This window comes from Ammodytes marinus, assembly GCF_949987685.1.
Source record: "Ammodytes marinus genome assembly, chromosome: 7".
Taxonomy (NCBI): Eukaryota; Metazoa; Chordata; class Actinopteri; order Uranoscopiformes; family Ammodytidae; genus Ammodytes; species Ammodytes marinus.
The window spans coordinates 18,097,042-18,121,871 of record NC_137211.1 but is presented as its reverse complement, the minus strand read 5'-3'; the positions used below and the strand labels follow the sequence as shown (position 1 = coordinate 18,121,871).

At 40.9% G+C, this 24,830-nt stretch overlaps 3 protein-coding genes across 3 annotated transcripts; all 3 read left to right on the top strand.

Moving 5' to 3' along the window:
• Positions 1-5,694: 5,694 nt before the first annotated feature.
• On the top strand, positions 5,695-11,237 carry spo11 (SPO11 initiator of meiotic double stranded breaks; the record flags this gene model as incomplete). Its single annotated transcript, XM_080030890.1, has 13 exons — positions 5,695-5,807; positions 6,375-6,488; positions 7,201-7,289; positions 7,663-7,729; positions 7,861-7,969; positions 8,509-8,595; positions 8,771-8,807; positions 8,951-9,060; positions 9,188-9,287; positions 9,642-9,679; positions 10,044-10,120; positions 10,538-10,649; positions 11,118-11,237. 13 exons carry the CDS (start codon positions 5,695-5,697, stop codon positions 11,235-11,237), a joined length of 1,173 nt encoding a protein of 390 aa, XP_079887016.1.
• Positions 11,238-12,571: 1,334 nt separating this feature from the next.
• LOC307253045 (5-aminolevulinate synthase, non-specific, mitochondrial-like) lies at positions 12,572-17,003 on the top strand. Its single transcript, XM_080030884.1, has 11 exons — positions 12,572-12,659; positions 13,566-13,771; positions 13,922-14,098; positions 14,278-14,403; positions 14,490-14,709; positions 14,853-15,037; positions 15,245-15,424; positions 15,705-15,869; positions 15,965-16,233; positions 16,347-16,509; positions 16,744-17,003. Exons 2-11 carry the CDS (start codon positions 13,582-13,584, stop codon positions 16,902-16,904), a joined length of 1,836 nt encoding a protein of 611 aa, XP_079887010.1. The 5' UTR covers positions 12,572-12,659; positions 13,566-13,581; the 3' UTR covers positions 16,905-17,003.
• A 3,331-nt stretch (positions 17,004-20,334) lies between these two features.
• LOC307253049 (dual specificity protein phosphatase 7-like) lies at positions 20,335-24,830 on the top strand. Its single transcript, XM_080030889.1, has 3 exons — positions 20,335-21,039; positions 21,716-22,144; positions 23,142-24,830. The coding sequence occupies exons 1-3, from the start codon at positions 20,670-20,672 to the stop codon at positions 23,450-23,452; spliced, it is 1,110 nt and encodes a 369-aa protein (XP_079887015.1). The 5' UTR covers positions 20,335-20,669; the 3' UTR covers positions 23,453-24,830.

The following is a 24,830-nucleotide window of genomic DNA, read 5'->3' as shown; positions in this document are numbered from 1 at the left end:
TCCATTTGCTTTTAAATGGCCTTTCAGTAGTAGCCTGTAACATATAAACATTTCTATCCGGTGCCTCAGATAGAATCAGCTAATGGCCGCAGGTGTTTACATTACAGCAGTTTCCGACAGGAGACTTGAAAGGGTCTTGGTTTCAGTTCTAACTATACATCTTCCTCTCTTTCTTTCTCTCTCTCTCACACTTTCTTTTCCCTCTCCATCATAGTCTTACACTCATTCTCCTGCTCGGTTACCCTTGTTGTAAGGTTGGTGAGGTCAAACCCCCTTGGTGCTCTTCCAGTATACCCTCAACCCCTTGGCTCGGTTTGTGCCCAGAGAAGGGCTGACAATCCTGGGCAGGACAATAGGAACAGACCCCCCTTTGTTTGGGCCTCCATGGGCCTGATGACAGTCACAGTAAACAGTGGGCACAGGCTGAGGCCAGGCTGGGTGAGCTGCACTGAGGGGCCTTTGACAAGGCGAGCTAAAGCAGAACAAAATGGTGTTTGAACCTTTCGCCGACGACACCCACCGAAAAAAAAAAAAAAACTGCCAGTAGAATAGACAGGATTCCTCCCACATAGTCAAGACCTTTACCATGGCATTTAAGACAATTCAAGTAATACAATAAAACATACATTAATAATGTCTATAGCCAGTGATGAGGGTGGACATTCTTCTGACAACAGGGCAAGTATACCTGAGTAAATAGTTCAAGGGCAGACCTGTGGTGAACTGGACAGCTTTACGTACTATGGTACAAGTGTTATTGGGCAAACAAAGGTGAGCTAACAAGATGTTCATATGTCTTTTTCACGGACAATAGCTTCTTCCTGTTCAAATGTAGCATTTGGCCTGGATAAGTACACCCTTCACACTATAATCTACCAAGGCAATGTGCGCAAACACACACCTCCCCACTTGTTCAGGTTTGAGCATGATACTGAGATCCAAAGCAAAAACCCACATTGCAGTGAAACATCCTTGGAAACTCTTTAACACCACCATCACAACTAACCAAAACACTTTTTTTTTTCTCCACACAATATGAATCTCTCTTTCTCTCTTCGTTTTTCATCAATGTGAAGAGTTGGTGCTTGTCGTCCGTCTGCCTGTTATCTCTATTTAGGAGCTCAAGGCATGGGGTCAGAGGTCAGATTAATATTTATTTCATGTGTTGCCTCAGAGAGCAGCAGGCAGCAGTCCTTTGAAGGCCTGTGCGTGTGGGGAGGTGGATGGAGGGGGTGGGGGGTTGGGTCCAACCAAACAGACGCACAGATGATACAGTAAAACTTTTTCCAGCGTAAACTGACCCTCAAATGAAGCAGTGTGGGGTCGGGGTGCAAGGCCAGAGGAGGGTGGAGGCACATTTTCTTCCCCTCTCCCACCCTTCCCTGTCTGCCAGTCCTGTCCGCCCTTGTCTACGTTTTTTGGTGTAACCCCACTGTGTGCACTGTACAAACCAGTGGCCTGTTAAAACAGCGTCTCCAGGTGAAGCTGAGCTCTATTGCAAATGTTCTCCTTCTGGTGTCTCACACTTCCAGGGGCCTCATGAGCATATGAGACACAGCTGTGAGACAGACAGAAGAAAGCGGGGGTGGGTATATATATGAAACAGCTTCAGTTTAGCTCACTTCATATATCTCATTTAGGTTTTGGGTTTGATAGTCTTTTTAGCAATCTGGATCCAGTATTGAATTATTGAATCCAAGTGCTTTCAAATACCTTATCAAGTCTATTTAATTTGGCATTTTTTCAACTTAGACATCGTTTTTAGGCCATGCACCAACGTACATGGGTATTTTCATATAACCGTAGCTTTTTCTGTGCAATTTGGCCACATGCAAACATCATATCCGGACATTAAAACCGTAGCTTCTTTTAATCTCAAAACTGGTTTTGGGAAATGCTGGTATCATGACCTCAATTTGCGCATGACAATTGTTATTTACATTTACTGAGCATGTGCTATGAATCCATGATGGTGTTACCGCTTTGTTTTGGTCTGTTAGGCTTAATTGTTTCCAAGGCCACCTGGCTTTACTACAACATTACTATGCAGAGCTGAGGATAATCAGTACAGTATTGAGCACACACGAATCAACATGAACTTAATCGCTTTTGCCATTTCCAGTTATGTTTTCATTTAGCCGCTCGCTCAAGATGATGCTCGATGTGCACACTCACAATGTTCTTCTATGGTGTTTGACGTGAAAAATTATCGCCACCTACTGGCCTGGCATGATTAAACAACAAGCCTTTTCAATTGTTTTTGGCGCTGTCGTGCGAACAAAGATATATTATAAAGCACCGCCGTCTGTATTCATTTATTTTAAATATCCATGTACGTGTGGATATGATCTTATTCTTTAGGAACTTTTAGGACTTTAGGAAAGTTTTCCCAAAAAAAAGCTTATTTAGCTCTATCTATACGTCAAAAATATTGTACTTGGCAACATATGCCACTGTGTAGTTTGGTTTATATGAAGCTATAGTACTAGCTATGATTCCTGATTCCTTATTGGAAGTCACTTTGGATAAAAGTGTCAGCTAAATAAAATATAATGTTATGTTATGTAATGTAATGTTGAATCAGTTATTTATTAGATCTTCTGACCAACATGTAACTAATAACAGAATGAATTGCATTCTCAATACATTATTAGTTTGGCATTAATGTAACAAGTGACAGTGGATTTTAAACTTATGACTGCCTTATTTGAAATGCTGCACCTTGCAATCCTCCCTGCTATCACTCAGTACCTACTTTTGCCTGTATCTGGTATGTCTCCTCACCCCCCGCGTCTGTGTGCAGCCGGGTATGGCATACAGGAACACCCGAGTATTTAGGATCTGATTCATAGCTCTCAGCAGTCCAGCCAGAACCCATCCGTTATAGTTGGTGTCGCTGACAGTCAGAGATACCATTTTAGTTAAGCTTTCTGTAATGCCTTGGCTTAGCAGCGCTTATCCATTGTGGGATGTTATCACTCAGGAACTCTGTCGCGTGTGTCATCGGCACAGAGTCTGGTTTGACACTGAGCTGGTCACTTCACACAGCCATAAACTTATCAGCATCCATTACTGAGGTGTGAGGGTCTGATAAAGGTCTATCCAGTTGCATGCAGCGCTAGCCAGAGGTCCCATTTAGATTGTTGTCTCTGCCTTGGCCCTTTGACTCTTGCTCTCATCACTCTGTAAGGCCATGCTGGCCTGTCAATCAGAGAGGACCCTGGGTGATCAGTCAGCTCCTCTTTAGGGGATGCTGGTCTGAGGAGCCATTTTAGGGAGGCAGTCCACATAGCCAAACTGGCCCAGGCCAAAAGCTGATGAGAAACAGAGGAGCGGGAGAGCCTGAGGTAGAAAGTGGGGGATAGGAGAGTGGGGGCAGAGGAGCAGGAGGTGGATGTGCTGAATTATGTGGATTGTGAAGGGAGGGCAGCTCTGTTTTCTATTTGTGAGGATTAGGTTGACAGATCTGTATTTAGTTTCTTTGGGCCTCTAGCTGCAGCTAATCCCCCTCACCTGCAGCGAGTGCCCCCACTCTCTTTCCTCTGACCCTGTAGCCCCCTTACTTCCCCCTGTCCCCCCTCCCTCCTGCCCAGCACAAACACTCATCCCCAGACAAGCACATGACTCGTTGCACTCTGTCTCCTCAGGTTAGGGCCTCACACTCGACACAAATCTCTCCCTGGCCAAAGGAACAGCAGGGGTCTCAGCCTTTCTGGAGCAGAAGAAAAAAAGGACCCCCACAACCTGTGGTCGTCCAAATGTTAAGATTTTTTTCAGCTTGGGTGAGGGGTTGTCCATCATCACCTAGAGATAGCAATTACTCAGAAATTAAGACCCATTACTACGGAAGCAGCTTGTCAAAGCCACTCAGGGGAAAGGGGGACCTTCGTAAAGCTGCACATTAGGAAATATTCAGGGTCAGGTCAGGGGCACAGACCTCTTCTCTTTAGATCCTGGCTCCCACACACTCCGACCAGGCCTTCACACTGTGGAAGAAAGACCGCAGTGCTTCCACAAACACACACAGCATGTCTGCCAGCATTTCTTGAAGGTGGGGACTCTGGATGATCTAATAGTTTTAGAATCAAAGCACATGTCTCTGTTTGAACAATAAAGTGACATGACTGCAAGATGATGCAACATGGAGAATGAAACAGGATTTGAAGGGTTGTTGATGAAGCAACATGTGGGATTTCCTCACGGCATCGTGTTAATTTAATGCCTTTCTAATGTTTGGAAGTTAAAGCAGCTGTAATTAGTCAATGCTGTCTGATACAATGAACTGAACTGCTAAAGAGTGAATGAGCAATATTATATATATTTAACAAGTCCTAAAACACATGTTGGCTCGTATTTTCATTACACACAACCGTCATCAAAATTTGATTTAAGAATCACTTCCACATGGCTGACGGAGACAATATATAATTGGTTTCTCTGGGACTCTAACCACAGCCTATATTAGCCCCCCACTCAAACCAGTGAAAACACTACGCACACACAAACAGAATCCCACACATACTGTAGACACACCTTTGGACAAGTAGCAACGAGATCACATAAGGAGTCTCATTACTGAGTGCCAGGGTGCTAATACGGATTTTTCTAAACACCACCGACATAGGCCTAGGGCAGGGCTATAGGCTACCAATGAGGTGCCAACTGGCCCACACACATTCCTGGATCGAATTAATGGACAAAGCTTTCCATTAGGACAAGAGGAAAACAGAAAAGGCGGAGGTGAGTTTGTTAGGCTCCAAAGGAAAGAACAACTATAATGCTGGCAAAATGACTGTATGGCCTTTGTGTTTAAAAGAATATATGCTAGAAGGGCCAAGGGCAACTTGCCTACCGTCCAAAGTTGTTCTGCATAAAAAAATAAAAAAAATGGCAACAAGACTTATGTTCTAAGAAAAAGTAGGAAAGTAGGCTATTGAAATTAAAGGCCTGTGCTATTATTATTCTGTCAGGTGTGAGTATGGCTACTCATGATGATCAGCAAAGTGTTAATCTCTTTAGAAATACCATGATATATGCCAGTCTTTGAATCAGTTTATGTGTGTAGTAATACAACTAAAACATATGCTCCAGGTATATAGGCCCTGGCTATGTGTGACATTGTAGTGGCTTAGGCTGAAGCATAGAATCCTGCTCTGAACTATTAGTGAGAAGTGAGTCCCTTACTGAGAGAGAGGGGAAAAAGCTATTACAAATTTAAAAAAAAATACTTAATTGCAAGTCTTGCATGCGCCTGTCAATATGTTATTTTTTTGTGCGAGAACTTTGTAGTAGGCTAATCAAAGAAAGTGAATACATTCTGTAATGTAAGCTAGTCGAGTAGCCTATTATAATGCAAATGTAGGCTACTTAGATTAAATATTTTAAAACATTAATCAATCATGGTGAATAGTATCTTTCCATGAAACTATGGTGGATGTAAAGTAGTTGTAGTCTAGTCATATGTTAGTCGTAGTACATGAAAATACCATACAAACAATTATTTCAATGTCTTCTCATGTCCAAAACAGACTGTAAAAAGGGTCCAAAACAACCAAGAGTCTACTGGAAATTCAGCCAATCAGTAAGCTGCTCAAAACTCGCGACATTTCCACTAAATCCTTAACGCGGGAACACCATCATGTCCATCATGTCTTGACATGATTTTCTTCCGTCTTTGTGATAAAATAATACACGATGGAGTCCCTGGGAGTAGAAATGTTTGCTGAAATTGACAAGCTCCGTGCTCAACTACTGAACAATATGGAGGTCATTACAGAGAGTCCACCTGTTGAAGAAGAAATCAACAAGTAAGTTCACAGTCACCTGATCTGGCTACAACATAGCGCGAGTTTACCTTGGTTAGCTAGTGTTTTACAATGGTTCCCAGTTTAATCTTATTGCTACATGGGCCTTCGCGGTTCTACAGGGTTTCTCCAGCACTTAAATAGTGAGAATATGCAATGCAATTACAATTGTCCAGGTTTAATTAATTGTTGCCAAGTGTTTTTGAGTACTTTGTCAATTGCCTTTAGCTGCTTTGGAATTCTGTTACCTCAGTTGCTGATAGCTAACGTTATCTATCTCGATAAAATATCAATTGTTTTCTGTGTTTAACTACAAAACCTGCGTACTGCGTAGCATCGGTTAATAAACCATAGAATAAACGTGTCCAAATATTTGTAACCAGTAGGCCTAGGCCAACCTTGGTACAGATTTTTTTTACATCTCTTTAGAACTCCTGTTTTAGTCAGGCCATATTCAAAGCTATTATTATAATCAGTGTCAACATTACCAGCAGAAATAAATGTCTGTCTGTTTTTTGGTAACTTGGCTGGCTGCTGCATTATTCATGTTTTATTTTGCTTTATTTCCAGCAGGGAAATTTTGACACGCATTGAAAACGTAATTCTAGGAATAGTGACCAGTCTGTCAAAAGGCGAGGCCCCTGTCCTGGCACTGCCCAACAGATCCAGCTGGGCCAACATCAGGTAAATTGATTTTAACACACTGTGGCAGAAACCATTTTTTGTCCCCCTGAAGTCATTTTACATACTGACTAAGTGTGATCTGTGTGAGCTGCCTGACCCTTTACAAGATAAACTTGAGCGCTCAAATCAATAAATAAATGATGATTGGACATGCAAGATGATTGGATTGTCTGTTTAATATCCTTGAAAAGGAAATAGTCACTTCAACTCTGTCTGGATGGGATGCATGGATAAACAGGTGGTAGAGGGGGGGGGGGGGGGGGGGGAACGTTTGTCTTCGGTTCAGAGAGATTGAAGTTGAAATAACTTCCTGTTGCTTTAGAGATGACTCGGGATAAGAAAATGAAAAGCACTGGCCTGCACACACACACACACTGAGACATATATTTACAAAGGCCATTAACAAAGCACAATGTCTGGTCTTGTTTGGATCAAACCTTGCTGTAGCGTTAAACACATTCTGGCTCAGCCCTTTTAAAATGTTAGAATCACACAGATTGAGTGCCAAAGGTTTCATAGGGGAATTGGGATGGTGAGGTCCGTGGGAGGCTTCCTTAGAGGTAGCCCTCCGGGTGTGGGGAATTTTAAGATTGTTTACAGGTGGGGGAGCTGATTTTCAAAGCTCAAAAGTAAATGTAGCACACACTATCTGTGAAGATATATTTGATGGTCTCCCCCTGCCTTGAATATCTTTCACTACTTCCCACTTGAGTTTTGACAGCGCCATCGGGCTTCAGATGAGACCAGGAAGTTCTTGCACCACCATTAAGAGCGACAGTCCTTCGTCTGTCACTAAATTTGGTGAGAAGTTACACACACCCCTGTTCTTATTATTTCTCGTTTTATGTGACACTTCTATATGTTTGGAGATTCCTTTTAGTCAAAAAACAATTGTACATTAGTTCATGTTTTTTTTTCTTCTCTGTGAGCATATGCATAAAACATGACACAAACAGCATTAAAAATTTGGTATTTTATTTTATGGGACAAATTGGCAGAGACGGGATATAAAAGAGACTTGTAGTGATTGGTTTCCCATCTCGATAGTCTAATGAAGAACAGAAATGTTTCCACTCCAGGCCTTTTTAAACATGTGATATCACACCCATGATGGTGAATAGAATGTTTTATGTTCAGGAGGAAATAATAGATGTATTTGTGCCCCTTTTTATAGCGCAAATTCTACAGATTCTCCAGGTCATCTACAGACTAGTGCAGAGCAACTCGTATGCAACGAAAAGGTTATTTGTTATAAATTCACCGTCAATTATTTACATTTCAGTTGTTTTTTTTAAAGCCACATTCACTTGATGTATCTGTTTTTATAGCTGAATTTGCTCGTAAAAAGGGATTTCCATTTTTGTCTCCGCAGAGACATCTACTACAACGACACACAGCTGTTTGGTTCACAAACATCTGTCGATACTATAGTTGACGATATCTCCTGCATGCTAAAGGTTCCTCGCAGGTCACTACACGTGGTAAGTGAGCATGTCTATGTTAATGTGAGAGGGATAGTGTAGTGTGACTGTATAACAGAAAACACACAACTCCAACATTAACACATTGTATCTGAATTCCTCTGCATATGCTTTTGTTAGTATTAGTTCAGGTCCCACAGATCAAAGCTCTTAGGTTAAAGGAATACTTCACCGATACGGAACCGGCGTTCTATCACTATAGAATCACTATTATAATATAATGAATGAAGTTTTTCTTCCCTCATTCTTCCCTTGGCCCAGCTGTCCTGTTAATCCTAACCCTACATTTTACCATTGTGTGATGTCACATGCTTTTTGAAAAGCACATTTATACTACATAGGATCTCAGAGTTCAATACACCTTCATATTTCCACCGGTGAAGTAGGTCTCTAAGTGCTGTATTTATTAAAGCAGCTTGTTCTGCTTCATATTTAGCCTGTGGAACACCTGTGCTAAAAAAATTGTTTTTTATGTGTACATGTGTATGTGTTAATATGAATATGCATTACTCGAGTGTTTGAAACTTTTATGCGACCAGCTGGCCACGACCAAGGGCTTAATCTCAGGTGATCTGTGTTATTTGGAGGAGGATGGCACAAGGATCGACTGCCGCTCCGGCTCTGCTGTAAGTTCAGTCAACAACCTTAACCTGCCAACATTACATGTACAGCCCAATGAGGTGTCACCAGCTCCTTAGGGTAACTTGTGTGTTGAAAGGAATACATTTGAGTGACAGACATGTTTCACTAGTAGAACCAATTTTAATGGCGTCATCATATTATCATATTTTCTTTCTCTAGGCTGTTGCAGTTTCATCAAACATCGGTGGGATAAAAAGTATCCTTGTGATTTATCTGAGAATACTAATCATTCATGCCCCCCTCTTTTTTGTCGCTCTTTCATACTTCTGAGAATGTTCTGTGTGGGGAGGACAATACATTGTTGCCATGTCTGTTTATTTTCTCCTTGATCATATACAGATATTGTATCCTCTGCAAAATTTGTCCTGATAGTTGAGAAGGATGCAACGTTCCAGAGACTCCTGGACGATAACCTCTGCACAAAGCTCTCTCCTTGCATCATGATCACAGTGTGTTTCCCCATCCCCTTTTTTGTCCCTACCTTTTTTTTATTGGATTTTGAAGATTGTACCTTGAATAATATTGTAGCCTTTTGAGTGTTCCATATGCATAAGAGGTGTGTTTTGTGTGGACCAGGGTAAAGGCATGCCGGATGTGAACAGCAGACTGATGGTGAGAAAGCTTTGGGACACGCTGCACATACCCATCTTCGCACTGGTGGACGCCGACCCTTACGGTACACACCTATTATAATTTCTTCTTGAGTGCAATTCAGTTTTCCCTCTCACACATAACTCACATAATTCCACTTATTTAATAACGATTTACTCCCCTTTCATCTCTGCACAGTAGGGTTGCATTTCTGACAAAGCCAAGCAGACGTTAGCACCTGTCGAGTACATCACGGTGCCTAGTCAGGCTATTATCTGCATTGGCAAGGCCTCGTCCACCGCATCTTACCTTACCTCTAACCCTATTTCCCATCGCGTGGCGAGACACACATGTAATGCTTTACTTTGTTCTCTGAGGATAATTGCTCTGGTATGCCAGTGATTGCAGTGTGTCTGTTTCTCTCTCCTGATTGTCCCAGGGATTGAGATCATGTGCGTCTACAAGTACGGATCAGTGGTGAGTCCCGCCATGCCAGTTATTCCTGTACTATACATTATGCAATGTGGCCTGTACAGTGTCTCTCTGTTAGCCACATGTAATTATGCCCCCACTTCGAGTAAAAAAACAACAAAAAGGGAACAATCATCTGTCCTTAGAATATTTAACCTGACATGGTATGGAGTGAAAAAGTTGATTGATCTTGTTGCATTTTCTTTGCTGTTCTCTGTGATCATCCTTCATGTTTATCAACTTCATTGTGAACATGTCAGGCATAACCACATCATGTAGGTGCTGATTATTTTATGGGTTTATTTGAGATATGTACGCTGTGTAATGCATGGCTTTGTGTTTGTGCGTGCGCACGTTGGTTTTTCCACAGTCCATGTCGTTTGAGGCCCACAGTCTGACCGTCCCCAGCGTTATGTGGCTAGGCCTCCTCCCCTCTGACCTCCAAAGGTTTGGACTCAACATTTGCTACTTCCTAAATCCTCCTCCCGCCTCTAATTGGGATTATATTCTGGGGACATTTAGATTGTTTGTTTTGGTTTCTGTTGCTGTCGCCCTCATTTATTTTTTTCCCATTCATTGAACTGCGTCTGAAAGCATATTGAGTTTTAAGTATATGTCCCCTGGAACAAATTTAGGACCCAAAGTGCTTTTAGACATACATTTAATTGTAGTCTGTACATTTCTTTTTCCTTGTGTTTTCCCCCTTAACGTACAGATAATAACTCCTCAATTTGAGTCTGTTGAGAATGGGAGGAAACATAAACTGTAGGGACAACATTTGTCAACAGAACTGCCTGCTGGCCCTGTCATTTTAGGAAATATAATTTGGATATAAGTAGTTAAAGTTAACATTTAATTATTTAGGTTGCGGGTTCCTGAGGATGCCCTGATCCCCCTCACCCAGAGAGATGAAAGCAAACTCAATAACCTCCTCAAAAGGCCATATTTAGCCAGTCAACCAGAGTGGCAGAAAGAGGTGAGTGAAGAGAAGGAAAGGAGAAAGACATGTGCCTTTAAGGTAAAGTGAAGGGGGCTCTTTGCATTGAAGTTTCTGAGCTTGGTTAAAGTCAAAGAAGAGAAGTATTTCAAACAAATCACTTAAAGTAACCTAGAAATTAACCTTAACCCTCAATTTAAAAGTTTAAATTTGACTGTGAAAGTGAGATGGAATGATTGTAACCCACCACACTCGGCTCCTAGTAAGCTCGGAAAATGTTGTTCTTAAGCACTCCGTCCCTTTTTCAAAGTCAAAGATCTTCTTTCTCAGAGGATTACACAGTTTTAATGTTTTGCTCATGTGACACACGGTGAAGGAATGTTTGAGAGGGCTCTTAGCTGACCTGTATTGAGAGTGGCTGATGGAGTATAAACAACTGATGATTTATACTCGTTTGCACGGCTATGCAGTGCTTCTTTAAAACCTGCGTGTTTGCTCTTGTCGTAGATGGAACTGATGCAGCAGAGTAAGGTCAAGGCTGAAATACAGTCCCTGGCAGCCATTGCTCCTGATTTCCTCACCAACATCTACCTGCCCAATAAGCTGCGTTACGGGGGCTGGATATGAGCTCAATGCTGCCACTTCGTGGAATAATAGGTGAACTGCAAAAGGGGGTTGCAAAACATAACAAAGGTCTTACATGCAGCTGTTCTGCTTGACCTTGTCACAAAGATTTAAATATGAAGTTTAGTTTATTTGGTTTGTGATGTTTGCATATTTATTCATGACTTTTTTGTTTATGTTCTCATTGTGTTTCAGAAGTTTTTCATTAAAAACCCTGTAATCCCACTGACACCATCCCATTATATTCTTCTTGGCCTTGTCCAAGATGTTTGGACCTGCTGTTGCAAAATCAACAAAGTTGAACAGTCTTATTCATGGAGTGAATTATTCTACAATTGTTTTCAGCGTACTTTTGCAACCACCCAATATCACTATGCATGCTGGTTTTTGAGAATGATGATAATAGTTGGAGTCATTTTGCATCTGTTCATTCATAGAATCTGTTCTTTAGCAGTTTAGACCATGTTTATCAAATGTAAGAATGGGGCAATATCAGAGACAACTCAAAATATACCCATAATGTGGGTAGATTATCATCCCAGACACAGACACAAGATTAAATTGCATAGCTCAAAAATGTTGCTAATAGTGGTTGAAGATTAATCTGTCATTTAATTAAAATTAAAATGACAAAGGCCACACTATTATGATTTCAATTAAACGTGTTGCAGTTAAATACAGAAATATTATGCATAATGGTGCTAAGCATAATTTTTAGTAATGCATGTAAGCAGTTCATTGGGCCTTTGCTGGTCACGGTTGAGGTCATTTTAAGTGTTATGTACATTTGGATGTTTAAATCTAAACAAATCCACCTCTTAAAAAATGTATGGTCTTTTTTTTTTTTTTTAGAAAATGTAATAAAGATAATCATATTCTCATGGAGTGGAAGTATAAAGTAGCCTAAAGTGAAAATACTAAATCAAGATTGGATATAACAGTACTAAAAGCGTAAATGCGCGGTACAGATGACCAAGAGTTGAGTGCACCCTCACTTAAGCAGTTTCCCCGTTATTAGTTAGTTACTTCACTATACAGTAAGTAGCCTACGTTTTACGTATTGTGTAACTACTAGACTACTAATGTTATTTTAACACATGGCATAGGCCTAGTTATAGCCAAGTGGGTGTGCGCTACTGGTAATACTGCAGAAATGTAAATTTATTTTTTATTTGTGATTTCTTCACGTGTTAAGAGATGGTGTCCACTTTCAGTTTAGAGGACATAAAGTGCTTCTTGTTTAAAATAGACGATCTCTGCTTGCTCAGTATTACGTACCGTCGGTGGGCGTGGCTCCTTGGTTTTGCAACATGCTCTTGTTACGTCACCGCAGTGCTGTAATTTCTCCAGCTGAAAGTTACCTAAACATTTACTCCCGAGGACCAAGACGAGAGTGAGCACCGTTTTCAGTAAAGGATACACAAGGTGGGTACCTGAGCTGGATGAGATAGTCAATGCTATAACAGAGTAGCCTATCTATTATGGGATAGGTTTTGGCACTAGCCTATATGTGTACTGGGCTAGGCTGTCAATACCAGTTTTCTGCTTATAAGCCAGTTTTTATAGAACATTGTAAATGCTGGGATAAAACTGAATACATGTGGTATGTTCTGTTATAGCTACATGGGTGAAAAATAATTAATGTTAATGGTAGGCAAACAGTTAATTTTGGCTTGCAATCAAAGTCTTTTAATGTCCTTTCAGTGTTTGAATCATTATTTCTGACATTCATATTCAGTTGCCTCAGTCACTCCATCCTAATTTGATAAGACATTGTGAAATTGATGTGTGTCTTTTAACGGAGACTGCCTTGTAGTGTATGGGATGGTGGGGGCTCAGTTTGTAACAGTTATTGTATCTGTTTCATCTGAGCAGCAGCTAGGGGGCTCTTCTTTGTCTTTGGTGACACCATATGGATGTAATAGCAAGAGAGGTCCTTGAAAGGGCTTCCTTGTCCCACTTGTCAAGGACAGCTGACTACAGAGCAGAGAGAATTAAGGCAGTCTCATTGGGGTCTAGCCATAGAACATCTTCTCTGCTCTTTGATTAGTCATGTTTCGCAAGACATTTTTCGTGTGTTACATCAATGTGGAGTGGGATGTTTTCAGGTAGGCGACATCAAATTATTATTATTATACTTTTTTTTGCCTTATTGAGGTGGTAGCCTATACCTTGTTTATGATGTTCGTACAAAGTAGCAATGTTCCATTATCTGATCTTTACAGAATGCATGTATTGGATTCTGCTTGTCTTGATAGCTCACAGGGAAACTTTCTTGACCCATTTTGATCCATCCCCCCCCCCCCCCTCCCCCCTTTTCTTCTCATTAAGGTCAAGAGGATTTCATATGGAGGCAGTGATTCGACGGTGCCCTTTCCTGACCGTTTTGCCTAGTATTGGCCTGCAACTGGCTGGGAAGTCCTCTCTGGTTAGCTATGCCCAAAAGTGCCCTGTGATGATGGACCTGGCCTCCAGACCTCTGGCCAGAGCTCTGTCTTCATCAGCTTCTGTGTCCAAAGGCACTCCAACAAATGATGGTAAGTCATAAGATTATAATGCATTCTATAATATATGATCAACTTTTTAAATCAGTGATGTTAATGGTGATTTTAATGAAAACAATATGTATTTTTTCATTCGTTTTGCAAACTGATATTACTGGTATTTAATCATTTACTGTTCTGTAGATCAGAAGTGTGAGGTCAAGTTGCCCCCAGGCCACACCACGCCACCTGCTGGCCAGGTTGTAGGCTCCAAATGCCCTTTCCTAGCTTCGGAAATGGTGCAGAAAAACAACAGGGTAGTAAGAGAGGCCGGCATGGAGCTTCAAGAGGATGTCCAGGGGATGCATTCCATCCGCACAGGTAAGCAATTGCCCAGCCTCACCTATAAACAGATACTCATACTGAAAGTCGGTTATGTAAATTGTGACAGAGCTCATTGTTTAAACTTTAGAGGGTACACACACACTCAAGTGACATTTACAGAGGATAGTATTTACACTGACTAAGAGATTATTAACTGTCTGCATTTTCTTGAACAGGGATAACCGATTCATCAGTTAGGGATCTTATTGAGGCAGACAAGGCCAACACTGGGTCACCAAAAACAACCTTAAAACCCATATCTTCCAGAGTGTCTCACCGGCTGAAGGATAATCTGCCTGATGGTAAAACAGACAACTTCTTCTTAATGAACAACACTTCTCTAAAAGTATGTTTAAAAACCCCACACATATTTATTCTCCTCCATCAGCTGTCACCTTCCAGTATGACAAGTATTTCGAAAAGAAGATTGCAAGCAAGAAGGAAGATCACACGTACAGGGTTTTTAAGACAGTGAACCGTCTTGCCTTTTCGTTCCCAATGGCAGACGACTACTCAGATTATTTCCATGCAAAGAGAGACGTGTCTGTGTGGTGCAGCAATGACTATCTCGGCATGAGCCGTCACACCCAAGTCACACAGGCTATCATGTAAGTAGGCTCACTGATCAGCGATCAGCCAGAACCCCAAACGGTGGCATGAAACAGTTGTCGCATGAGAATAGTGATAATTGCAGGTTTTGCTCGATATGGCAGTTAAAAGATTGTCAACTCTTGTTTTTGTTTTTTCAAAGGGAGACTTTACAAAAGCATGGTGCTGGTGCTGGAGGCACACGAAACATTTCGGGAACTAGCAAATTCCATGTGGACCTTGAACGTGAGCTGGCTGATCTGCACCGCAAGGATGCTGCACTGCTGTTCACTTCCTGCTTTGTAGCCAATGACTCCACATTGTTTACTCTTGCAAAAATGCTACCAGGTACATTGAAATAAGTTTAAAAAATATTACAACACGTGACCTGGAAGTTCAACATGTGAATTTCCAATTACCTGGAAATTCACATATTGTAGCTTACACAATTTGTAATGTTGTGATGTATTTAAACACATATTGTCTTGATTCAGACCTGAGTCCATCATACAGAATTTAAGAATACACGTTTATTTAATCTATTTACTCTTCTAGGTTGTGAAATCTACTCTGACGCTGGGAACCATGCCTCGATGATCCAGGGTATAAAAAACAGCGGGGTCAGGAAGTTTATCTTTCGTCACAATGACGTCAGCCACCTACAAGAGCTGCTTGAGAAGTCAGACCCATCCACTCCAAAGATTGTTGCCTTTGAGACAGTGCATTCAATGGATGGTTAGTACAAAATACAATACCATGTTTTCATTCCTTATTTATGTATAAGTTGGACAAACTGGAATAATATTATTTTAGTGTGATCTTCTGCATTCAACATTACAGTTCTATACAAAACTACAAATATTTCAACAACAAAATAAATTATTCTCAAAATTAACAATACATCATTTGTTGTGTGTCTATAAAGCGATACAAAGCATGTCACATCCTTGTATTTTATATGAATAGATAAAAAGATATGACAAGTCATCTAAAATATGCCATGCTTTTTTTTCAGGAGCTGTGTGCCCACTAGATAAGATGTGTGATATTGCCCACAAGTTTGGCGCCATTACCTTTGTGGACGAAGTCCATGCTGTGGGCTTGTATGGGTCCAGGGGAGGAGGGATCGGGGACAGAGACAGAGTCATGCACAAGATGGACATCATCTCCGGTACCCTTGGTGAGTAGAACCCTTCTCTAATGAGGAGAAAACAGCTCATAACACCCCAAGCCAGTCACATATGTGCCTCACTGTGACTTGGTTTTCGTTTCCAGGCAAGGCATTTGGCTGTGTGGGTGGCTACATCGCCAGCACTAGCGCCCTGGTGGACACAGTGCGCTCCTTCGCTGCGGGCTTCATCTTCACCACCTCCCTGCCCCCCATGCTGCTGGCGGGGGCAAAGGAGTCCATCAAGGTCCTGAAGAGTGAGGAAGGCCAGGTGCTGCGGAGGAGACATCAGAGGAGCGTCAAGCTGCTCCGACAGATGCTGATGGACTCGGGCCTTCCAGTGGTCCACTGCCCAAGCCACATTATTCCTGTGCGGGTAAGAAAATAAATATCTCTTACCGATATATACACTTTTCTCCAATCCCCTGTGTTGTTTATAGTCTAAATTTAATTTAATATGCAAATGTTGACATATGATTGCATCTGTAGGTGGCGGATGCAGAGAAGAACAATGAGATCTGTGACATCATGATGTCCCGTTACAATATCTACGTCCAGGCAATCAACTACCCTACTGTGGCTAAAGGAGAGGAGCTGCTGCGCATTGCCCCAACACCACACCACACTCCCCAGATGATGTTCTACTTTGTTGGTATGGCCATTGTCAATGATGTCGCTTATTTCATGAATCTGAAATATCCAAAGGTGGAGCACTTTTTTTCTTTTTTTAAAAGCATTTAAAACGTTTAAGATTTTTTGTTTATGTTAGAATGCAGACAAAGTGTTTCTTGTTGTCAAACCGCTGCACTGTCAGGTTTCTTTCGACACATCCAATAACAAAAAAATGTGTAAAGATGGCTGTTTGCTCTCTGCTTCGTCTCCACAGATCGACTGGTGGAGACATGGAAGGAGGTCGGTTTGGAGCTGAGGCCACACTCCTCAGCAGAGTGTGATTTCTGCATGCAGCCTCTTCACTTTGAGCTGATGAGTGAGAGAGAGAAGTCCTACTTCAGAGGCCTCAGTCACATGATATCAGTTGTAGCCTGATTGTCGCATAAAAAACACTTTTTCCCCAAAAAAACCCCAATCTCCCAGTATTTAATTTTTATTGTATTCACATTAGTATATCCCCTCATATACAATGTTCTGTCACCAATAAATGTGTGGGTTATGTGTCAATTTACTCTTGTGTCTTTCATTCTAAATGTATAGAGTGTGAGATATACATGAATTTATGTGTGAAAATGTGGTTTTCAGGGAAAACACAAACCACAAATTCATACATAAGTGAAACACGGAACCAACACTTTTCCATCCACATTTAATAATAGTTATAATGTATTAGTACATATATCTGTCACTTGCATCATTTACATACATTGTGAGTTCGGTGAGGGATTAAACTGAAGCTTTTCATTAAAAAAGTATATCAGTGATTCTTGAGAAGCGGGACAAAAGGCCGTCTTCCAATATGAACTGCTGTTATGTTTAAAAGTAAACCTATTTAAAATGGTAGATGTTAATAGGGATTAAGAATAGAATTTCGAGCACAATTATCCCCTTAAATGTAATTTTATGATCATTATGTCAAATATATGACGCTTGTTATCTTCTCACGACGTCCAGGTTTCTAAGTGGTGGGACACTTTTTGTCACCACCGTCAGACAATCCATTAAAATGTAAGAAACCTGTGTGAGAACCTCTTGTCACATTCTACCTCTGCAGCGTACATTAGAGTCAGACAGGCTCTGATAATTGTTGTAGTTTTAGAATATTTTACATTCCAAATCTTGAAAATCCTGCGTCACAACCATGATACGTCAACACCAACTTACAATTTTTTAAATAATGGCTATTGTGGTTTATTTTTAACAGTTTTACACATTTACCAACTTCGAAAATGAAAACAGCAAAATAAAAGAAAGCATAACTTTTGAAGAAAAAAACATACAGAGGCAAATTAATAAATGTTTCCATATAATTCTTACTCAAGGAATTCAGTAAAATAGTTATTTTTAACATTCAAGTACATTTTCACAGTTTTTCTGGACAAAAAGCGAAAAAAAATGAAAATGTATATATTTTTTTATTAAATATACTAATATATGTAGTGAAAATGTAACTGTTCAGCAGTACCTTACTATTTAACTAACAAACTCACCTAAAATGTTGATAAGAACTACATATTCCTTCTCCCTACAGTCCAGGGAATAGGTATATGTAGTTCAAATTTAGAGTCTTGGGCCTGCCATATAGTCCAGCAGATAGGTGCAATATATGAAGGAATTGTGCTTTTGATTATACAAATATGAGCTTTGGCACACTGTTAGAGCATGCCTTAAGAGCATATTTGTGGTCATCCAGTCACTCATTCATGAAATGCACTTCATGGCATTATTGCTTTCACCACATGGGGGCGTACTGGGTCTGCTGTTTGCAGCTGTGAGGCTGTGACGTCAATCACCTCCCTGATTTGAAGATGACTCATAGCCGGTGCAGCAGCTCTCATGATAAACCACTAGATGGTATCAGTGTAGAACAGGATATTGTGTCTCCCATCTAGATACCAAGGGACATCATATTGGTTGTAATAAAATTCAGAGGATACACTTCAATGTACCTCACAGCAGCTTGTGTCAGTGTAGCTGAGGAACAAAATCAGATAGGCTATTATAGCATTTTAGATGAATTGTGTGCCAATAACCCAGCCTGTTTATTTTATGTGGCTTTTTCAGACAAGATGGCCATCTTTATTGACTTCATACATTTTCTATCCTGTGTCGTATAATCATCGCGTTCAGAAAGGATTGGTTCAATAGAGAGCCCTTTACTCCAACATGCTGAGAAACATCGATGGAAAGGAAGCTCTCATTCCACTGAACATCTGCGCGTGACCGGGCTGTGTGTTTGTGTGCATGTTGGGTATGGATGTAAGCCCTCAAAGCATCTCTTAAGATGCAGAAGCTGCAATTCTGCATATCAGTTAAACTAAAGTTCCCTCTCTCTCCTCTGGGAGATATACCATGAGCTCACGTTGAGAGCACGTTATCTAACCAAAGTGTTGGTGGAAGTGGAGCAGTCAAGTGACTATCACGCAAGTCCAGACTGTACAGAACATGAATGTTGGGAGGTCATACCCAAGAGCTCCATGTCCTCCTTGGATCTGATCGATAAACAAGGTCATCATTTCCTGTAAATTGACTATTGCTTAATAAAGGGAACCCAGTAAAATGTCAGAAAAGGTGTTGTTGGCAGAAAATACTCTATGAATTGTTTGACCTCATTGCAACACATCATTTCTCTCATCCATCACTGTCTTTTGTAGATGCGGGCGGCTCAGTTCCTTATTGAGCACCATCTAAGGGCAGGCCCAACACCTCTTCACTTCCTGGAGGGGAGTTCAACTGGAACAGCCATCATGTGGGTATGAGGGGCCACAGGCATTATGTACGTACGTACAAATGTGTGCGTGTGTGTGTTTGTTTTCAAACTCTCCACAGTATGTGGTGTTTGGCTGCTGGAGGCAGGTGCTGAAATGGTGGTGCAGTGTAGTGTGGTAATAATATGGTGCATGTTGATGTGTGTCTACTTAGAGTATGGTTGAGATAATTTGTGTGAGTATGCATGTGTTTGTGTGTGTGTGCAGGTTTACCACTATTCCATATTCTTTGTTAATCCCGGTGCAACATCTGTGCGCCTCCCCCCCCCCCACACACACACACACACACACAAACACACTCACGTGCACAGACAGATGAGCTACATAGCCAGATTCCCATTGCACGCATCTCTCCCTCTCCCTCTTATTGCACTATACACATCAGTAGTGAACCATGGGAATGGGGTGGTTGACATCATGCTGAGTGACATGCTTGCCAATCCCCTATTGTGGTTGCTATGTAATATCGCTTAGAAATCACAACACACTTCACATCACGAATAAGATGAAAATTGAGGAAGAGAGCAGTTTCTGGGGTGTGTCAAATCTGATAATAAATAATATCACGATGAAAGATAACAACATGATTCCATGATAAAGTGTTCTGCGGCTCTCCTGCAGAAAAATGCATTACCAATTGGAAGTAATCAGCAGAGTGAGTGAAGCACAGTTGCGGATGGATTCAGCCCATTTGTTTTATATTAAATTGATAACAAAAATGGATGATTTTTATTTAAGTCATAAAAGTTACGCAATTACATTTTGTAGCCTAGAACAGAGCCCAAGAATTTTTTTTTGGAGACATAGCCTAAAGTTAATAAAATAAATCTCCTTAATAGTCAATACACTTCACAGCCTACATTTGACACAATTCTGACTCAATATGATTCCATGGAGACCTGCTGAAACCAAAGTTTTGATATGTCTGCTGTGACCATGGGGCTGTGACTTTAAATCATAGGGAATAAACTCCTCCCTCTTGAGTTGCTCTACTGTCAACTAAAAAAAAAAAAAAAAAAAAAGTCCAATGCATCGGAATGGTACAACGAGAATGTGCATGGAGGACCCTGGTACGACGTGGGGAAGTTGACGAAGAGACGCTCGGCTATGAAACCTTTTCATTTAAACTTGTGGATGGTAAATTAAAGTATAGACAGGTCTTAGTTAGCCTTGTGGAAGGTAAGACTAACTGACTGATGGAAATAGAGGAGAGGAAAAAGGGGAAATCTCTTCGCTCTTACAGAATCGCCATGCACTGGCGGGGCAACATTTAACATTTCATTTTTTGTTATGCTTTTTCGGGTGAAATTTCGCTCGGTGGACCATGTAGTAAGTGTTTGCGCTTGCTTTGTAGTATGATATTGAGTCCGATATGTCTAATGTGACGCCGAGCAAAAGCGTGGAATGGCTGCAACTCGAGTTAGAGTCCGGAGGCACTTCTCTGCTCCTGCTGGACTGCCGTTCACATGAGCTTTACGAATCGTCCCACATTGAGACCGCCATAAACCTGGCCATACCGGGCCTGATGCTCCGGAGGTTCAAAAAGGGCAACATACCCATCCGGACTATCATCCCGAACCACGAGGACAAGGAGAAGTTCATAAGGCGGTGCAAGACGGACACGGTGGTCCTGTACGATGAGTTTACAGTTGACTGGCAGGACTGTGGAGCCCCGGCGTCGGTTTTGGGACTACTTCTTCAAAAACTATGGGAGGAAGGCTGTAAAGCGTATTACCTGGAAGGTGAGTAGATTTGCTGTCGAGTAAATATTGAACATTGGAATGATACATTCTTGTATGATATAGACAGCGTTGATACGTTGTAGTAACTCTGCGAGGGTGTTTGTAATGTCAGAAACACGTCTCAACTGACTAAAAAAAAAAAAAAAATGTATTGACAAATGTCAGACTAGATGGTTTTGGCGCAATGTTATGGTATCTAGCCTTTTTTTTAAATAGACGTTGCCAATGTAGCTAAAGCTTATCACGAGGTTTTAAACTTTCAAACACAAACTTTTAGATTTGAAACACGAAACTGTAACGCTAATGTTGATCATTGTTTTGCTGTAATGTTTACGTCACTTCTGCGCCTACGTACGTCCATCCTGTGTGTTGTGGGTTTGCGGTTTGTAAGCTCTTGAAAAGTTTGTGTCACTGAGATTCTCAATTAAAATTCCAAAATGGCTGCACCATGTTTTGCTCCAGCAGGAACAGGCATGCATTTCATGAATGACTCTCTTTTGGGGGGAACTTAAGCTACTTCTTTACAACTCTGCTTTAATACCCAACAGATTTTCGTTTTTTTTGTTGTTGTCATATATATTTTTTTAATAATAAATAGTGTATAAAGGGGTTGCCTATAAATAAAGATTCAATCCTATTGATGTGCCTTTGTTCGTTTGTTTTGGCTCTTGTCCAGGTGGATTTGTAAAGTTCCACACAGAGTACTCGGAGCACTGTGAGACCCTCATAGACAGCTCTTGTCCCAGCTCCTCTCCTCCGCTGTCTGTTCTGGGTTTTGGGAATCTTCGCATCAGCTCGGATTGCTCAGATGGGGAATCTGACCGAGAGCCGAGCAGTGCCACGGAGTCTGAGGAGAGCCCCGTCCCAAGCAATCAGCCCGCGTTCCCCGTCCAAATCCTGCCCTACCTTTACCTGGGCTGCGCCAAAGACTCCACCAACCTAGACGTGCTGGGCCAGTACAACATCAAGTACATCCTGAACGTCACACCCAATCTCCCCAACATGTTTGAGCACGACGGCCACTTCAGGTACAAACAGATTCCCATTTCGGACCACTGGAGTCAGAACCTGTCCCAGTTCTTCCCAGAGGCAATTTCATTCATAGGTGAGTAGCTCTATAACTACATTTGTCAAACCTAAAACTCATACTCCCACACGTTTTCAGAAAATATATTTGTACGCCGTGTGTGTTGTTTGTTTTGCAACAAGCAGTGTAGTAAGTACCCTAACCACATGTTAGGAAAGGCACCTTTTGTAATATGTAACCAAAGTTACAGTAATGTTATTGTTTAATAAATATATCTAATATCAAATTATTAATCAATATTTCTGGATGATTTATTGACAATCTGATTTATGAAAGTGTTAATGGGGCATGTGGGAGTTTTTGTGTTATCATAATCAAATGGTTGTCAACACTGCGAGACATGATAAGAGCAACTGCTCTAACCACTTGTGTGGGCTGTTATGAGCCGTTGTACAATAATATGACTTAATTTATTTTGATACGCAATTATACATTCATCTTAAAAGTGTACAACTTTGAGTTTCGATGAAAGCACTATACAAACACAAAACATTAATATTATTATTTATGTTACTGTTTTTTATGGCAAGCAACATTAAGTTTAAATTTCCCACCACGAATGCACCTGAAACCACAGCTACTGACTTGTTTGTTTGGTGGTGTGTCATGAACTAGTTTCTAAAGGGTTTGGAGGTAGAAAGAGGAAGGAAATGTTGTTTCCACTCTTTGGGGGTTGTGTTTGATTGCAGGGTCACACGTTGGGGACAGTTTTGTTTAGTTGACTGTTGTTTGCTAATGTCTGTTGCTAACGGAATATACACTGTTTTTTACATTGATAAAACAAGAATTGAAACTCTCAGCAAACAGCATAAGCTTGTGGTACTTTTATTTTGCGATCAACAAAGTTACCTCTCTCAACTAAAAGCCACACTTTGAATTGATAACTACATAAAGCCCTCGAATCATTGAATTTTGAATGAAAGTATACTGTTTAGAATAACCTAAAAACTGCAAGTTTACTTTGCTGTACCCTGATAAATTTTCTGTTGACCGTGGCTTCCCCCTCCTCCCACAGACGAGGCTCGGTCTAAACAGTGTGGCATTCTGGTCCACTGCCTGGCGGGCATCAGTCGCTCAGTAACGGTCACCGTGGCGTACCTGATGCAGAGACTCAACCTCTCTCTCAACGACGCGTATGATTTTGTCAAGAGGAAAAAGTCCAACATTTCCCCCAACTTCAACTTCATGGGTCAGCTCTTAGACTTTGAGCGGACCCTGGGGCTGCACAGTCCCTGTGATAACCGTTCCACCAGCAAAGAGCAGCTCTTCTTCACCACACCAACTAATCACAACGTCTTCCAGTTGGACACGCTGGAGTCAACATGAGGACAGCCTCTTTTTTATCCTTTTTTTCCTTTTCTTTTTTCCTGCGGTGTCTGTGAGTTTTTATTGGCTTGTCAGATGCCTAGCTGACACCAGCAGTAAGTCAGTTACAGTGTTTCTGCACCAAAAGGAACTACACTGATCGGCTAAAGTAAAATGCTCCATTAGATGCAGTCTAAATGCCTTAATATCTAACACAAGGAGGAATTTTGCTATCCACCATACATGGCAATAATCAATGTTCATGTACAGCCATAATAGCAGGACATTTCATAACTTTTCTATTAAATCTAGGATTGTTGTTTGACTGTTATTTGTTATTTCATAAGCTGTAAAGTGGATGTTTATGTATTACCTTTGTATCAGTTATGATTATTGCCTTGACGGTCTTTGGCCAATCTGAATGTTTTCTGGGGACCAATCCCACAAGTTTTGGTGACACTCCAGCTGAGTTAAATAAGCTACAGTGATCCGGCCTTGAATTATCGTCCAATTTTCTTATAGTGATTACTGTTTGCAGCTCTCTTGCAGCAGAATGGAGTCACCACTGGAAGCATATATTCTTGTTCTTTCTGTCAGAATACCCTCTCTAATGTGTGGTAAACACCAAGACCTTGATTAGTTATTCTTTAAATACAAGCTCGAGCGGCCACTTTCTGTTAAAGTTATAACATATTATTCTTCAGAAGCACTCCTTTACATTCTATTGCTTATAACTGTATTATTTGCATGTGATAATGTTCTACAGAGGACTTTGTTTTGTAACCTTTAGGTCATATTGCCTGTTGTTGTTGAGGCCTTGACCATACCTTAACATGCAATTGAACTATGTCAGTTACTAGGTGGAAGTATATTGTATAGGACTGGCTTTTTGCCATGATTGAAAGGAACAAATGTGTAAGTAATCAGTGTATAAAGGAATGGATGTTCCCCTGAGTTGTTACTCCAAAAGTCTTCATTCTGCAGCTACTCCTTCTGTGGCACAATAATGTTAAGGGAAACACGATGTGTAATTAGCTGATCTCTATTGCCAGTCTCGTCTCAGAACAAAAGAATAGGTTTGATGTATGACAGGGAATGAAAGAAAAATTGGTTTGACAAATGTGTTCTTACCTCACAAAGAGACATTTTTCAGGGATTTTTATACAAGGCATCTGTTTCTCATCATGGCCTCTTAAAGTGCATCCAAGGGCTGTTTTGTCACGGTATGTTTGTAAAGATGTACATATAACGTGTTTGTTATGGGGGACATTTTCTCAAAATCATGAAGGATGCGATTCTTACCCTGTTTCGACCCTTATGTATAGTATATGTAAAGATAAATGTCCAAGACATTCTGTACAAGTTTATACAACAAATATATTGTATATTTTTACTTGAA

Bases quoted from the DNA above. Each gene is read 5' to 3' on its own strand.
- LOC307253049 (XM_080030889.1), top strand. From the start codon at position 20,670: ATGTCTAATGTGACGCCGAGCAAAAGCGTGGAATGGCTGCAACTCGAG. The intron at 21,040-21,715 runs GTGAGTAGATTT...GCTCTTGTCCAG, and splicing joins TAAAGCGTATTACCTGGAAG to GTGGATTTGTAAAGTTCCAC. The intron at 22,145-23,141 runs GTGAGTAGCTCT...CTCCTCCCACAG, and splicing joins AGAGGCAATTTCATTCATAG to ACGAGGCTCGGTCTAAACAG.
- LOC307253045 (XM_080030884.1), top strand. From the start codon at position 13,582: ATGGAGGCAGTGATTCGACGGTGCCCTTTCCTGACCGTTTTGCCTAGT. The intron at 15,038-15,244 runs GTACATTGAAAT...TTACTCTTCTAG, and splicing joins TCTTGCAAAAATGCTACCAG to GTTGTGAAATCTACTCTGAC. The intron at 16,510-16,743 runs GTATGGCCATTG...TCGTCTCCACAG, and splicing joins GATGATGTTCTACTTTGTTG to ATCGACTGGTGGAGACATGG.